This window comes from Podarcis raffonei, chromosome 2 (genome assembly GCF_027172205.1).
Source record: "Podarcis raffonei isolate rPodRaf1 chromosome 2, rPodRaf1.pri, whole genome shotgun sequence".
NCBI classification, from domain to species: Eukaryota; Metazoa; Chordata; class Lepidosauria; order Squamata; family Lacertidae; genus Podarcis; species Podarcis raffonei.
Genome location: NC_070603.1, coordinates 108,048,415 through 108,063,414, shown reverse-complemented (window position 1 = coordinate 108,063,414; position 15,000 = coordinate 108,048,415). Strand labels below are relative to the sequence as shown.

Sequence of the window (15,000 nt, the reverse complement as noted above, 5' to 3'; positions counted from 1 at the left end):
CAGGAATCCTACACAACTAGGATTCCTGATAGTGTAGCCCCCTTTGTTCATGCAGGCAAAGGCTGCCTGCTTGCACTTCTTTGCACTTTGCATGTGGGCCCCACGGGTGGCGCTCATCAGCACAGCCCTGCTCCCACCTCCCAAGTTTGCCCAAAGTGCAAGGGAAACTTCCGAATAGAGTTTATATATTATAACGAACCAACTTGAGAGACTACAGTACTGTAATATGCACTAGTAAATGTATATACAGCAACATGCTGTATATAGATGTTGGGTTTCCCCCCAGTTAAGTCGTAACAGTCTCTTATAACAAAATATTGATAAATACTGTTTTATTTATTAAAATAGTTACTTCCCCCAGCTTTCGGATCTTCAATATGGGCATCAGGGCAGTTCACAGCATCAGTTAACACAAACGACAATCTGCAAATTAAAAACAAAACAAAACACCTATACAAAAACAAAAGCCTGGTATTAAAAGGCACGGTGGAACAAAATGTTTTCCTTATGTAAAATGTCAAGAGACTAAGAAGGAGGGGGACCAACAGGGCCTTTTTGGCGAGGAGTTCCACAAACTAGGTGCCAGAATCGAAAAGTCCTTGCCTCATGTGCCAGCCAGTCAGAGTTGGGACAAGAGGCAGAGCATCTGAGGGCAACTGCAGTGGGTAGGTGGGCTCAGGTGGCAGGTGGCCATTCAGATTTTCTGGTCCCAAACGATTTTTAATGACATTTGTAGAGTAACCAACACTTTTGAGTTTTGCTCACAAACAAACCGGTAACTGAAAAATGTACAGCCATACTTCATCTTGCGTCCACTTCAGGTTGCATTTTTTTGGGTTGCGGACTGTAGTTATATGCTCTAAAGCAGTGGTTCTCAACCTGTGGGTCCCCAGATGTTGTTGGACTACAACTCCCATCATCCCTGAGCTCTGGCCTTGCTAGCTAGGGGTGATGGGAGTTGTAGTTCAACAACATCTGGGGAGCCACAGGTTGAGAAAGGCTGCTCTAAAGAAACAGGGCCCCAAGTCACAAGCTTGGCTGCTGCGGCCAGCCCCATAAGGCAGCCCCATGCAGAGTACATTGCAGAAATCCAATCTTGAGGATCCAACATCACATCTGACTCTATTTTTTTCACTTAAGAAGCCCTCTTCCCAAAGTTGCCTCCACTTGCAGGCTGAACAGGAAAAGAGAGAGAGGGAATGTGCCTTGTGACATTGCACACTTTACTGGCCCATCAGCCCTGCATTCAGTGTAACATCTGAAAAGGGGATCTGCTCACACACAGCTGTACACAGGTAGGATCCCTTTTTCAGGCACGGAAAACAGAGCCAGCAAGTAAGATTCACTCTCCTCCCTAAACTGATGCAAATTTCTGAAACAGGCTGCAGATTCCACACCAACTAAGAAGCATACCCTGACAGGCCAATATAAAATGTTTAACAGGTGGTTTTAAATACTTTCCTATAGCAGTTGATCAATAAATCCTTTAGCTTTAAGTCTAAGGGTTTTTTCACCTCAGAAAAGTGGAGGAGGGAGAGAGATTAATGTTGGATTTTTAATACTGGATTTCAGCAGTAACTATCTTCTTGTTGAATGCCTAGATTTCTCTCTCTCTCCCTTCAGTCCTCCTTCTCAGTGCACTGCTGTTGATCTGTAGCAAAAAGAAAGGCAGCTCTCATCGAATGTGCAGTTTATACACACCTGTATAAATTCACCTTCAAAATTCTAATAAAACCATGCCACTGCCACACGGCACACACTTTAAGGAATACTGGCGGTGCGTCATTACCTGCAAGCTACCGCTTAGAGACCAGTGTTCTAGATCAGGGTTTCCCAAACGCGGGTCTCCAGCTGTTTTTGGACTACAACTCCCATCATCCCCTGCTAGCAGGGCCAGGAGTCAGAGACGATGGGAACTGTAGTCCAAAAACTGCTAGAGACAAAAGATTGGGAAACCCTGTTCTAGACCCTTTCTAGAGGTGAAATTATAGTCCTGTCAATAGAATTGCAGAGCTGGAAACGCTATCTAGTCCAACCCCTGTGCAGGAACCACAGCTAAATAGAAGGCATACTGTACTTTTCCGTGTATAAGACAAGAGTTTTTACTCAAAAAGAATGTTAAAAATTGGACTTTGTCTTATACACAGATAGTGCAGAGGAGGGACGAACAATGTGTTTGTGATTGGGTGGGTGATTCGTGTCTGCGGCAAGGGCTGCTTCGGATTGGCTGTTGCTGCGTCAGTTGGGCGGGCGATTGCTGGCTGCTGGTGGCGGGCGGGCAGACGCATGTTAGCTTTGGCGACGTGTGCGATTCTCAGCATTTTTGAGTCGGGCGAGTGATTTTCTGCATCCCCCCCCCCCAAAAAAGCTCAACAACTCTGGGCCATCTCCCCCCATCTTCTTAAAATGTAGTCCCCCAAAATAGGGGGCGTGTTGTGTTATGCACAGAAACATATGGTATCTGCCGCCAGCTAGTCAGAGCTTTTGCCCGGCGTGGACTCTCTGGTGTGAAATAAGGTGCGATTTCTGATTGAAACTCTTCCCACACTCGGAGCACTCATAAGGCTTCTCCCCCGTGTGCAACCGCTGGTGTATGACGAGGCCCGAGTTGAAGCTGAAGCTCTTCCCGCAATCCTGGCACGAGTAGGGCTTGCGCCCCGTGTGGACGCCTCGGTGCGAAACGAGGTGCGAGCGCTGGTTGAAGCTCTTCCCGCAGTCTGAGCATTTGTATGGCTTCTCCCCGGTGTGGATGCGCTGGTGGATGACCAGGCCCGAGTTGTAGCTGAAGCTCTTCCCGCAGTCCAGGCACTTGAAGGACTTCTCCCCGACGTGGGTCCTCTGGTGCGACAGCAGGTGGGATTTCTGGCTGAAGCTCTTCTCGCACCCGGGGCACTGGTACGGCTTCTCCCCCGTGTGGATGCGCTGGTGGATCACCAGGCCCGAGTTGTAGCTGAAGCTCTTCCCACAGGCAAAGCACTTGAAGGGCTTCTCTCCGGTGTGGGTGCCGCGGTGGGAAGTCAGGTGCGAGCGCTGATTGAAGCTCTTCTCGCAGTCGGGGCATTTGTAGGGTTTCTCCCCCGTGTGAATCCGCTGGTGGACCATGAGGCCCGAGTGGTTGCGGAAGGTTTTCTCGCAGACGATGCACAGGTATGGCTTCTCTCCCAGGCGGACGATTGAAGCCTTGCCTAGGCCCGAGGCCTGGCGGAAGTTCTCCCCCTGCTTGCCACGCCTCCTCCCGCCTCCTCCAATGTGGATCAGCTGCTGGATCACTATTTGGTCAAGATTCCCGAAGCCCTGCTCCTTGCGTGGCAGAGCAGCTTCTTCTTGGCTTTTCTCAGCTCTCTCTCGCTTCTCTGGCAAGTCTCGGCCCCTGTTCTCTCTCTCCCGCTTGCAGCTGTGGGAGACCGTCTCTTCCGAGCCGCCCGCCAGCACCGCCGTCGTTCCGGGCTCTTCCTTCACGCATCTCTGTTCCTTCAGCTCAGCCGCCATCCCATCGCCTGTTGAGACAAACAGAGCTCAAAACCAGAAGCATTCTAGGTTTTTCAATCTCCTCTTCGGGGGCTTTTAGAAAGTAGTCAAGGCAGATCAAACACTACTGAAGCCCAGATCTCCACCTGCTTCCCCACATTTTTAAACCAGTAAACTTTGTTTACAGGGTTATGCTGCTTTCAACTTTTTTTAAAAGTTGCCTCACACCGTTCTGATATTGAGTGAGAGGGAAGTATTTTCTAAATTTTGTGCTGTGAACTGCCCTGACATCTATTGGTATAGGGCAGTATAACAACAACAACAACAAATAAACAGTCATACCACATGTTACGTTTGCTTCATGTTGCCTTTTTTCAGGTTGCGTCCCGCAGCGACCCAGAAGTACCGGAAAGTGTTACTTCTGGGTTTCGCCGCTGGCACATGCATAGAAGTGCTAAATTGCGCTTTGCGCATGCGCACAAGCACCAAATCGTGCCGCACACCGCGCAGATATGGCGCTTCAGGGTGCGGGCTTTTCATGTTGCGAACGGGCCTCTGGAACGGATCCTGTTCACAACCAGAGGTACCACTGTAATAATAATAATAATAATAATAATAATAATAATAATAATAATAATAAAATAATACACCAGTGTGGGTGAAAGGTGTGGAGAATAGACAATTGCCGCAGATCGTGGAGAGAGCAAAAGTACTGTATAACACATGCAAGTATTTACCACAAGGCTACCAGCCTTGCCTGGCTGCACTGATAATGTACAGTAGTACCTCGGGTTACAAACACTTCAGGTTAGACTCCGCTAACCCAGAAATAGTACCTCGGGTTAAGAACTTTTCTTCAGGATGAGAACAGAAATCATGCGGCAGCAGCGGGAGGCCCCATTAGCTAAAGTGGTGCTTCAGGTTAAGAACAGTTTCAGGTTAAGAACGGACCTCCAGAACGAATTAAGTTCTTAACCCGAGGTAGCACTGTACATTGCACACAATAAACAACTTTTTGGGGTATCTAGATGCCAACCCAATCAGAGGTTTCGAGTGACATTGCTAACCGAATGCATCCCAAAGTATCATCAAAAATTACATGAGTCCAATGCTTAACTCCACCTATTAAAAATGTCAGGTAACAAAAATACATTTGGGAAAGTTGAGTACACGGTAATGGTAGTAACCAATGACAGTTCTTCCATTTTTACCCCTTAGATATTTTTATGCTGTTTTGTTTATTTAACCAGATTTGTATACCACTTAAAAACAGCACATGGCACCTCTAAGAGGTTATCAAACCTAGCAACGTGTGTGCGTTTACTTCTAGGTAAAGTGGATCTTAGGGAGCTCAACTACTCATGTTATGTGGCAGGATTTTCTGACTATTTAAAAGCAGCAGCAGAGTGGGTGAGAGTACACCGTCCAAGGGGAAAGAGCTGAAAGCATTCCTCACAAACATACACATTATTTCCCCACTCATCCCAAAAGAGCAGTTTTGTTGCATCAGATAAAAGGCTCTTGTCTCCCAGAGTGGTTAAAAAAGATGCCTCAGTAAGACAAGGAAGGCTTGGAGCCAATAGCCCCCCTCTTCCTGCCACTTCCAAAAAAAAGGGGGTATTCAGTGGCACAGCACCTCTGAACCTGAACAACAGCCACCTCTGCATCATCCTCAACACTCCTGGTCAGCCTTACAGGACTTATCCCAGGATACCCTAAACCGGAGGAAAAGCCTGCGCCCATTCACCCAGCGCCTCCAACAAGCAGGGATCAAATACCGATGGGGCTTCCCCTTCTGCCTCATTGTAACAACTAATACAACACAACACACGGCCACCAACATATCTGAGGCCCTGCAACTACTAAAGAACCTTGAACTCGACCTCCCACCGGAATGGCAACCGACAAACCCACCAAGTGACAGCCCCAACCACGAGGAAACAACAGCAAACAGCTAGACAACGGTACAGAAGAAAAAGAAACAACAGAAGCGGCACAACAATGCAAACCAATACAGACAAGCATCACGCTCAGAATCGTCCCGCCGGCCATACGACACAAGAAACCAGACCAAGATTAACCAAACCAATTCATCGCAGATGGACAACCCTACAACAACAACAACAACCCCAGCTGAATGAAGCAACCAGGAAAAAACCACAAACTGAAGGACTGGTGATTCCCCCCCCCTTTCCCCCTCTCTCCCCCCCAAAACATAGATGTAGTTAACACCATCAACATCCCCCCCCAGCCCCGCACCCCCACAGAAATCCTCACCCCAACACCAGTCCAGACGACCTCAACCACACTCCCCATCACCCACACCTTCAACATCCCCATACTCCATACTAAGGAAAAACAACTCCAACCTTAATAACACAACCCACAATCAAGCTAAAATCTGATACCCAACCAGCACTATGGTGGCACCAGAGCGTACCAGCACCCACATCCCCACCCCAACACACCAACAATGTTGCTCAAAACATTGGCAACATTGCTTATGAACCTTATACTTGACAGCGACGTTACAAAGTCACTTCACACTGTCTCGCTGATCACCCCCCATCGCAAACAACAGGGGGGATGGCCCGCCCTTGAACACGGCCCTCCACACCAGCTGAGACCTAGGACCAACCGGCTAAATGTCAGATGGCCCAAAATACCTCAAACAAACACCTATATGACTACATATAGGAAACTCTCCACAACTTACCCCCTACTCTTTAACCCAAATCTCACTCTAATCCCACTAGCCTCCCACCCACCACACCCTAGGTCAGCGCAACCCCACTGGTTCTTTAAACAACACGAAGAGAGAGACACAAGACAACCCGAACGGGTTGGCAGGGAATCGCCCCACATAATAGATAAGCAAGATGGCTAACCTAAAAGCAATTACATTAAATGTGAGGGGGCTGGGAAACCCCATCAAAAGAAAGCGCATCACCTCATACATAAACACCATGAAACCACACATCACCTTCCTACAAGAAATACACAACCCACCCAAAGGCAGCAAACTCCTGAGCGACCCCCGCTTCAGTCAACAGTGGGTCGCACGAGGCTCAGGGAAAGCACGTGGTGTAGCCATAATACTTAGTAGAGACCTGAACTTCACTGCCACAACAGTCCTCAAGGACAAAAAAGGCAGATTCATTTTCGCTAAAGGGACACTAGATGGCAAAATCAAACTGACAATCGGCTCCATATATGCCCCAAACGCGAAACAATTAGAATTCTTCCAGAAGACACTAAACAAATTCCTCTCCTTCTCTGAAGGGGAAGCAATCCTAGGAGGGGACCTCAATCTAAATATGAAAGGTATATCCCTGAAAGATATCCACCCTACAACCCCATGGGCAACCTTCCTCCGAAGGAAACCTCCAACAACCAGGAACTCTTACAAATTACTAAAATTGCTAAAAAACAGGGGTCTCTACGACATTTGGGGTGAGCAAAACCCAGGAGACAGCCATACATTCCAATCGGGAGGCCATGATACAGTGTCCAGACTGGACAGCATTCTACTCACACAGGGTCTGATCCCCTCAGTGGAATCAACAAACATAGGTAACATTAAAATCACAGATCACGCCCCAGTAGAAGTCATCGTTAAAATAGGAGAAGGAACACAAACCACCCCATCATGGTCCTTCAGTCCCATCCTAACTACAAACAAACAAATTAGAGAGAGTCTCACAAAAACCCTCCAAAACTACTTCGAGGAAAACGATGTAGACAATATAACAACCCCCCTCCTATGGGACGCAATGAAAGCGATCACCAGAGGAGCTTGCATAAAAGAGAAAACATTCCTTAAAAAACAAACCACCTCAAAAATTAGCAAAATAGAACAAGACATCACAGTCCTCTCATCACGCTACAAACAAACAGGATCTAAAAAACTCCTCAAACTTATAGAACAAAAAAGGAGAGAACTAGACTCCTTAGAAATCAACAAAACAATGATCAACATTCTATACTCTAAACAACGTTTCTATGAATATGGAGGGGAAAACTCCAGATTACTAGCAAATAGATGTAGGAAAAAAGCACTCAAAACAAGAATACACTGCATCACCAAAAAAGACGGCAACATAACATTCTCCCCCAAAGAAATAATCTCAGAATTTGCAGAATTCTACTCCAACCTATACACCTCCCATAACCCACCAGAGAGGGAAATCAAAAAATTTCTAGCAGGACTGACCATGCCTACCCTAACTGATGAGGAACAGGAATTCATGGACAGCCCTATCACCCCAGAGGAAATAGATGCGGTCCTCAAAAATCTGAAACCACACAAAGCCCCAGGCCCAGATGGCTTCACAGCAGAATTCTATAGGAAATTCAAAGAACCCTTGATGCCTTACATGACCCGCCTATTCAACGACATCATAAAAGGGGGTCCCATCCCCAAAACCTGGACCCACTCCAAAATAGTCTCCATCCCAAAACCACTAAAAGACAGCCTCAAAGTAGAATCATACCGCCCAATCTCATTAATAAACCAAGACTACAAGATATTCACATCAATCTTGGCCAACCGCCTAAAAATCTTCCTACACAAGTTAATAGCCCCAGACCAGACTGGCTTTGTCCCTGGCTGCAATATAACAGATCCCATCAGGAAACTACTGAACCTGATCGAACACAGCAAGGCAACGAAACTCCCATTGACAATTATGTCCTTAGACATCCTCAAAGCATTTGATTGCTTAGAGTGGAAATACATATTAGCAGTACTAACTAACATGAAATTTGGCCCCAACTTCCTACAAATCCTCAAACAAATATACTCCCAAGCCTCAGCAAGATGCAGAACTAATAATATGGATTCTAATACCATAGCTATCCAAAGAGGCACAAAACAAGGATGCCCACTGTCTCCCTTCTTATTTATCCTGGCTCTGGAACCCTTAGCAATCCGCATTCGAGCAGCCACAGACATCAAGGGAGTGGAAATAAAAGGCAGAACCTATAAATTAGGGCTCTTTGCAGATGACCTAATGGTCACAAGACCAGACCCCATAAGCACAGCAACCTCCCTAATCAGAGAACTCAACACATTTGCAATGGTGTCGGGCCTACAGGTAAATTTCACAAAGTCAGAAGCTATGTGCTTCAACACCCCTCCTCACACCCAAAAAGAACTCACGAAGGTCACCAAAATAAAACTTTGCCACACCAAGTTCAGATACCTAGGGGTACAAATAACCAGAAACCTCAATAAATTGCACCTCCACAACTACAAGCCCCTGTGGCGACAAATTAACAAAGACCTAAAGAGATGGAATAACAGGAATTTCACTCTCTCAGACAAAATAGCCATGATCAAAATGATCACACTCCCAAAACTAACCTACCTATTCCAAACCCTCCCAATCTGGATCCCCCCAACCCAACTCCGCAGTTGGCAGAGAAAACTACACTCTTTTATCTTCTCACATAAAAAACCAAGAATAAGCCCCAAATGCCTGCACCTCCCCACCTCAGAAGGAGGGTGGGGAATCCCCAACATAGAAGCATATTACATTGCCAACCAAATACGACATATAATCCCATATACTCAAAGATGAGACAAAACAATGGGTACACCTAGAGAGGGACACAATTGAAAATACCTGCACCACAGCATACCCACTCCTCCCAAACAAACTAAAGAAAATTCCCACAACACTCAACAGGTACACACAGACCATGCTCAAAGCATGGAAAACACAAATAGGCAAACTATCCCCAACCCCATTCCCACTAATCCCCCTGGCGTACCACCCATTATTCCACCATGTAGCACAAAACCTCCAGATAAAAACCTGGCGAACCAAACGCTTATATCGCCTAATAGACTTTTATAAAAATAACAAACCTTTGTCAACACAAGAAATACAAGACAAACTAGAAGACACCCAAATGCCCTGGTTAACACAACACCAATTACATGCCCTCTTAAACAACCCAACAGTAAAATTAGCAGCAACTAGGCCCCTGACAACCTTCGAAAACCTCCTCCTAACAACAAAGGGAAACAGTAAAGGGACGGTATCCGCAATATACAAAATACTACTCCAAAATCCCACAAACCCCCTAGACGCAATCAAAAAACAATGGGAGAATGACATAGGCTATGAGATTAACCCCACGCAATGGACCAGAATGTGGTCTAAACCTCCCTTTAAATCCATATCAACAAAAAGAAAAGAACTCACACTGAAACTCACCTACAGGTGGTACCTAACACCAAGGAAACTAGCGCTAATACGCACAGAAACCTCACCAAAATGCTGGAGAGGGTGCACCTCCACAGGCACATACCTCCACATGTGGTGGAAGTGTCCCAAAATCCAACTATTCTGGGCAACAGCCATACGAGAAATATGTAAAATAACTAAACAAGTATTAGATATCACCCCAGAATTGGCCCTACTAAACATCTTCCAAGACAACAACGCCCATTTACACCACAAAGAACTCATAACCCACCTGCTCTCAGCAGCCAGAAACACCATAACCAGACACTGGAGAGACCTGTCAGGAGTAAGCATGGACCAATGGTACCAAATAGTATGGGAAACAGCCCTACTAGAAAAATTAACTAATAAACTGAAACTGACACGGGGACAAACAGAAGAAGACACCTTCACCCCGGTATGGCTCCCCTTTATCACATACACAGCCCAACAAGACAATGACAATAATCCACCAACAGCATACAAATCAATATGGCTAACCTGATCCAAAACACCCACCCACCCCACTCACACACGACAACAAAGATCACCACAGCCAATCACAAACAAACAATCACACCCTAGGCCAACCCCAAACTCTCTCACCACCAAAGGAACACAAGTGAACAACACAAACAACGCTGACACCAAACTCTACATACCGTATTTTTCGCTCGATAACACGCACCTGACCATAACACGCCCATAGTTTTTAGAGGAGGAAAACAAGAAAAAAAAATTCTGAATGAAACAGTGGATGTATCATTTTTGTGCTTCATGCTGCGGCCACAGACATGTGATTTGACGGTGAGTTTGGGGTAGCCCAATGCAAAGATCCTGAGGATCCATGTGGATCCATGCTTTGTAACCACGTTTTTGTACCATTGCAGCCCCAGGCAACAGTGGGTGCGTGATTTTTTTGGTGCAGGCTGTAGCCATGGACATGCTATGTGATCTGATGGTGAATTTGGGGTGACCCAATGCAAAGATCCTGAGGATCCATGTGGATCCATGCTTTGTAACCACGTTTTTGTACCATTGCAGCCCCAGGCAACAGTGGGTGCGTGATTTTTTTGGTGCAGGCTGTAGCCATGGACATGCTATGTGAACTGATGGTGAATTTGGGGTGACCCAATGCAAAGATCCTGAGGATCCATGTGGATCCATGCTTTGTAACCACGTTTTTGCACCATTGCAGCCCTGTTTTTGCATCAGATCATTGCTATGTGATCTGATGGTGAATTTGGGGTGACCCAATGCAAAGATCCTGAGGATCCATGTGGATCCATGCTTTGTAACCACGTTTTTGCACCATTGCAGCCCTGTTTTTGCATCAGATCATTGCTATGTGATCTGATGGTGAATTTGGGGTGACCCAATGCAAAGATCCTGAGGATCCATGTGGATCCGTGCTTTGTAACCATGTTTTTGCACCATTGCAGCCCTGTTTTTGCATCAGATCATTGCTATGTGATCTGATGGTGAATTTGGGGTGACTCAATGCAAAGATCCTGAGGATCCATGTGGATCCGTGATTGGAACCACGTTTTAAGTAGGGAGGGAAGGAAAAACAAAGAAAGGATAAGGAGCGCCGAAAGGGGTGTGCAGAGAGGCAGCTGGCTAAGAATGCAGGAGAGGGGTTTTACCGGAGGGAGGAAAGGAAGGCAAAAGTCCCCCCCCCCACAAGCCAGCCAGCTCTCTCTCTCTCTCTCCCCCCCCCCCCCACAACCTGCATGTTGCCTTCGAGTCCCAGACGCAGGCCGCTCTGCTTTCCACTCTGCTTTCCACTCTGCTTGCCTGGAGGGGAGGGGTTTTCTCTGCTCTTTGTTCCGTTTGAGCAAACACAGTAAGGAAACAGAAGCAGGTGGGCAGTAAGACCCTGAGGCAGAGCTTCCTCCTTTCAAGGCTTCCCTTCTCCAGACGATTTGATATTTGCCTGATTTTTGCCTTCACTCGCGCTTGTCAGCTCCAGGGACCACACATTCGCTCAATAACACGCACAGACATTTCCCCTTACTTTTTAGGAGAAAAAATCTGCGTGTAATAGAGGGAAAAATACGGTACATTAAGCATAATAGAAACACCGCCACCTGACCCCACCCCCATCCATCTTCCCTCCCTCCACCCCCTTTCTTTTTCCTTTCTTTTTCTTTTTTTTCTTCTCCCCCTAATGCCTCAACAAATGAAACGGATTTGTAAAAATGTTACATGGGGGGGGGGGGAAATACGAGGCATTACACTTCTGTAAAACAAGAAAATCCTAAATAAAATATTAGAACAGCTAAAAAAAAGAAAAAGAAAGTAAGTATAAGATGAGTGTGGAAAAGGAATCAGTGCAATGATATGTTGCAAGTTGCATTATTTTTATTGTATGGGATTTTGCAAAGAGGCTAAGCGGGTATGTAACCAGCACAAAATGAAGCTATGATTCTAAATGGGGGGGGAAAACACTCCTGGTCAGGGATGGGGAACCTGTGGCCCTCCAGATGTTGATGAACTACAACTCCCATCATCCCTGACTACTGACTATGTTGGCTGGGGCTGATGGGGGTCAGAGTCCAACAACACCTGCATAGCTTCAGGTGGTTCCCCATCCCTTCCCTAGGCACTGTGCAGAGATATTTTTTTTAGCCAGAACTCACCTCTGGCACCTCTCAGGTGGCCGCCATTGCCATTCTAAGAGGACAAGGGAGAAGGGTGAGCTCCAGAACCTCTTTTTCTAGAAAAATAGCACTGTTTTGGTATCTGGAGGCAGTTTCACGTTTTATGGAGCACTGTAGATGGATCTGCGTGGGATCAGTATTTATCACGCTGAAGACGCTTAGAAAACGAAGAAGGCATGTGCATCCTTCAAACGTCTAGTGAAGGAGATATGTGATGCAACTGCAATTGGCAGACAATTCCTTGCAGGCCTCCACAGGGTGACTGGGGAGAACTTGATCCATGCCTGCTGCTATGGACCTGAATAAATTTTAAAAAATGTAACCCATGGGTGGGCAAACTAAGGCCCGGGGCCCGGATCCGGCCCAATCGCCTTCTCAATCCAGCCCACAGACCGTCCGGGTATCAGCGTGTTTTTACATGAGTAGAATATGTCATTTTATTTAAAATGCATCTCTGGGTTATTTGTGGGACATAGGAATTTGTTCATTTCCCCCCAAAAAATATAGTCCGGCCCCCCACAAGGTCTGAGGGACAGTGGACCTGCCCCCTGCTGAAAAAGTTTGCTGACCCCTGACGTAACCGTTTCACGAGCAGCCAGACCCCCACTACCATACAATTTAATCAGAGTTGTTGTGTTGGGGAAGCGGGGGGGGGGGTTATTGGGTCGTTCTGATTTTTAGTATGTATTTCGTGTTTTTATGTTGTGAACCACCCCGAGACCTGCGGTATACAAATTTAATAAATAATAATAAAATATACATACACCCACACACATACAGTGGTACCTCTGGATGCGAACAGGATCCGTTCCAGAGCCTCATTCGCATCCTGAAGCGAACGCAACACACGTCTGCACGTGCTGCAATTCGCCGCTTCCGTGCATGCGCGTGACATCATTTTGAGTGTCTGCACATGTGTGAGCAGCGAACCCCAGAAGTAACGCGCTCCGTTACTTCTGGGTCACCGCGGAGCGCAACCCGAAAACACTCAACCTGAAGCGTATTCAACCCAAGGTATGACTGTATACACACACACGTATGAAAATAATGAATGAATGGTTGTGTGTGTCTTCTTTTCATGACCCCTGACCATTAGGTCCAGTCGTGGCCGACTCTGGGGTTGCGGCGCTCATCTCGCTTTATTGGCCGAGGGAGCCGGCGTACAGCTTCCGGGTCATGTGGCCAGCATGACTAAGCTGCTTCTGGTGAACCAGAACCAGAGCAGCGCACGGAAACGCCGTTTACCTTCCCACCGGAGCGGTACCTATTGATCTACTTGCACTTTGACGTGCTTTCGAACTGCTAGGTTGGCAGGAGCAGGGACCGAGCAACGGGAGCTCATCCCGTTGCAGGGATTCGAACCGCCGACTTTCTGACTTTCTGATCCTAGCAAAATCCAGTAGAACCTCCTACCAAAATCCAGTAGAATTTTAATTCAGTATATGCCAAATTAAATATACATTCCCCGGGGGGAGGGTCTTGAGGGGGTTTTGCCAATTCACACAGTTAACAACAAGCAGTTATGGACTTCTTGGTATTGGAAAACGTTGATTTTAACAGGGCGCAGCGCCGGACAGAAGCCCACCCTGGAAGTGGGTGGGTGGTCCGCTTCAAAGCGTTACCTGCAAAGAGAGCAAGTCACTTCCTTGCCCTCCACCCCACGGATCACCTGAGCAGTTTCCAGCTGGCAGCGTTCGCCAAGCCCGGCGCGTTCTCTGAGGGCAGTCTTCACTCCGGTCCGGCGAGGAAGCGGGCTCGGCCTGGCGGCTCTCCGCTCGCTGCAGCCGCAGCGATGGCGGCCACTCTGTTGATGATACTCCAGGAAGTTCGTCCGTCCTCCCAAACCAGCTGATCGGAGCTGGGGTGGAAAAAGAGCAGCGACTTCCCCGGGATCGACGAGCAAGAGCCCTCTGCTGGCACGGCGCCAGACCGGAAAGCACCCGATTTTGGCACCCGGTCCAGAGACTTTTTAAAGGGGATGGCCAGCTTTTCCTTTCTTTTTCATTATTATTTTTTTGAATATAATTTAACCAGCTCAGTATTTAAACAGGGAGGGAAGGACCAAACACGCACGTTTCGAATTACATTTCTGAATGCCGAAAGCTCCTCGCAAGCAGAAAGCCAGTGCTTCGGGGCAAAGCGTTCCTGCCAGTCATTTGCTTGCAGCGCGGGTTTACTATTATCGCAGGGCAGTTTAAAAGAATAATGCTGTAGGGACTATTCAAAAGCGTAATTTTCTTATATGCACACTGAAATCAGTGCCGGATTTATGTATAAGCTAAACAAGGTATAGCTTAGGGCCCCCACTCTCTTGGTGTCCCTCCCCCAAAGTTCACTATTAATATACTTCTTAAATGTATTTCAGTTCAACAATTACTTTGATAAAATACATATATTATGTGCAAATGGCTTTAGATACCTATTAGGTCCATATTGACCATATAGTATATATTCAACACAAAAAACAGTGACAATTTGTTGCTGACAAAGGACAGCTGGACATATAAAGGGCCCCATTACCTTCAGTAGCTTAGGGCCTCATCAAATCTAAATCCGGCCCTGACTGAAAGTATGCAGAAGAGGCATTGCTTCCTTGCAACCTGACCACTGTTCTTAACTCCCGTCTAGATTTGCAG

At 46.8% G+C, this 15,000-nt stretch overlaps 1 protein-coding gene across 3 annotated transcripts; it reads right to left on the bottom strand.

The window, feature by feature from the left end:
* Positions 1–2,184: 2,184 nt before the first annotated feature.
* LOC128408928 (zinc finger protein 239-like) lies at positions 2,185–14,249 on the bottom strand. 3 transcript variants are annotated; one of them, XM_053379002.1, is made up of 2 exons: positions 14,034–14,249; positions 2,185–3,497 (listed from the first exon to the last, which is right to left on the bottom strand). In XM_053379002.1, exon 2 carries the CDS (start codon positions 3,487–3,489, stop codon positions 2,476–2,478), a length of 1,014 nt encoding a protein of 337 aa, XP_053234977.1. In that variant the 5' UTR covers positions 3,490–3,497; positions 14,034–14,249; the 3' UTR covers positions 2,185–2,475. The 3 variants fall into 3 exon arrangements, with proteins under 3 accessions (XP_053234977.1, XP_053234976.1, XP_053234978.1); XM_053379001.1 differs by having other exon boundaries at positions 13,987–14,221; XM_053379003.1 differs by lacking the exon at positions 14,034–14,249 and adding an exon at positions 3,811–4,067.
* Between the last annotated feature and the right edge of the window lie 751 nt (positions 14,250–15,000).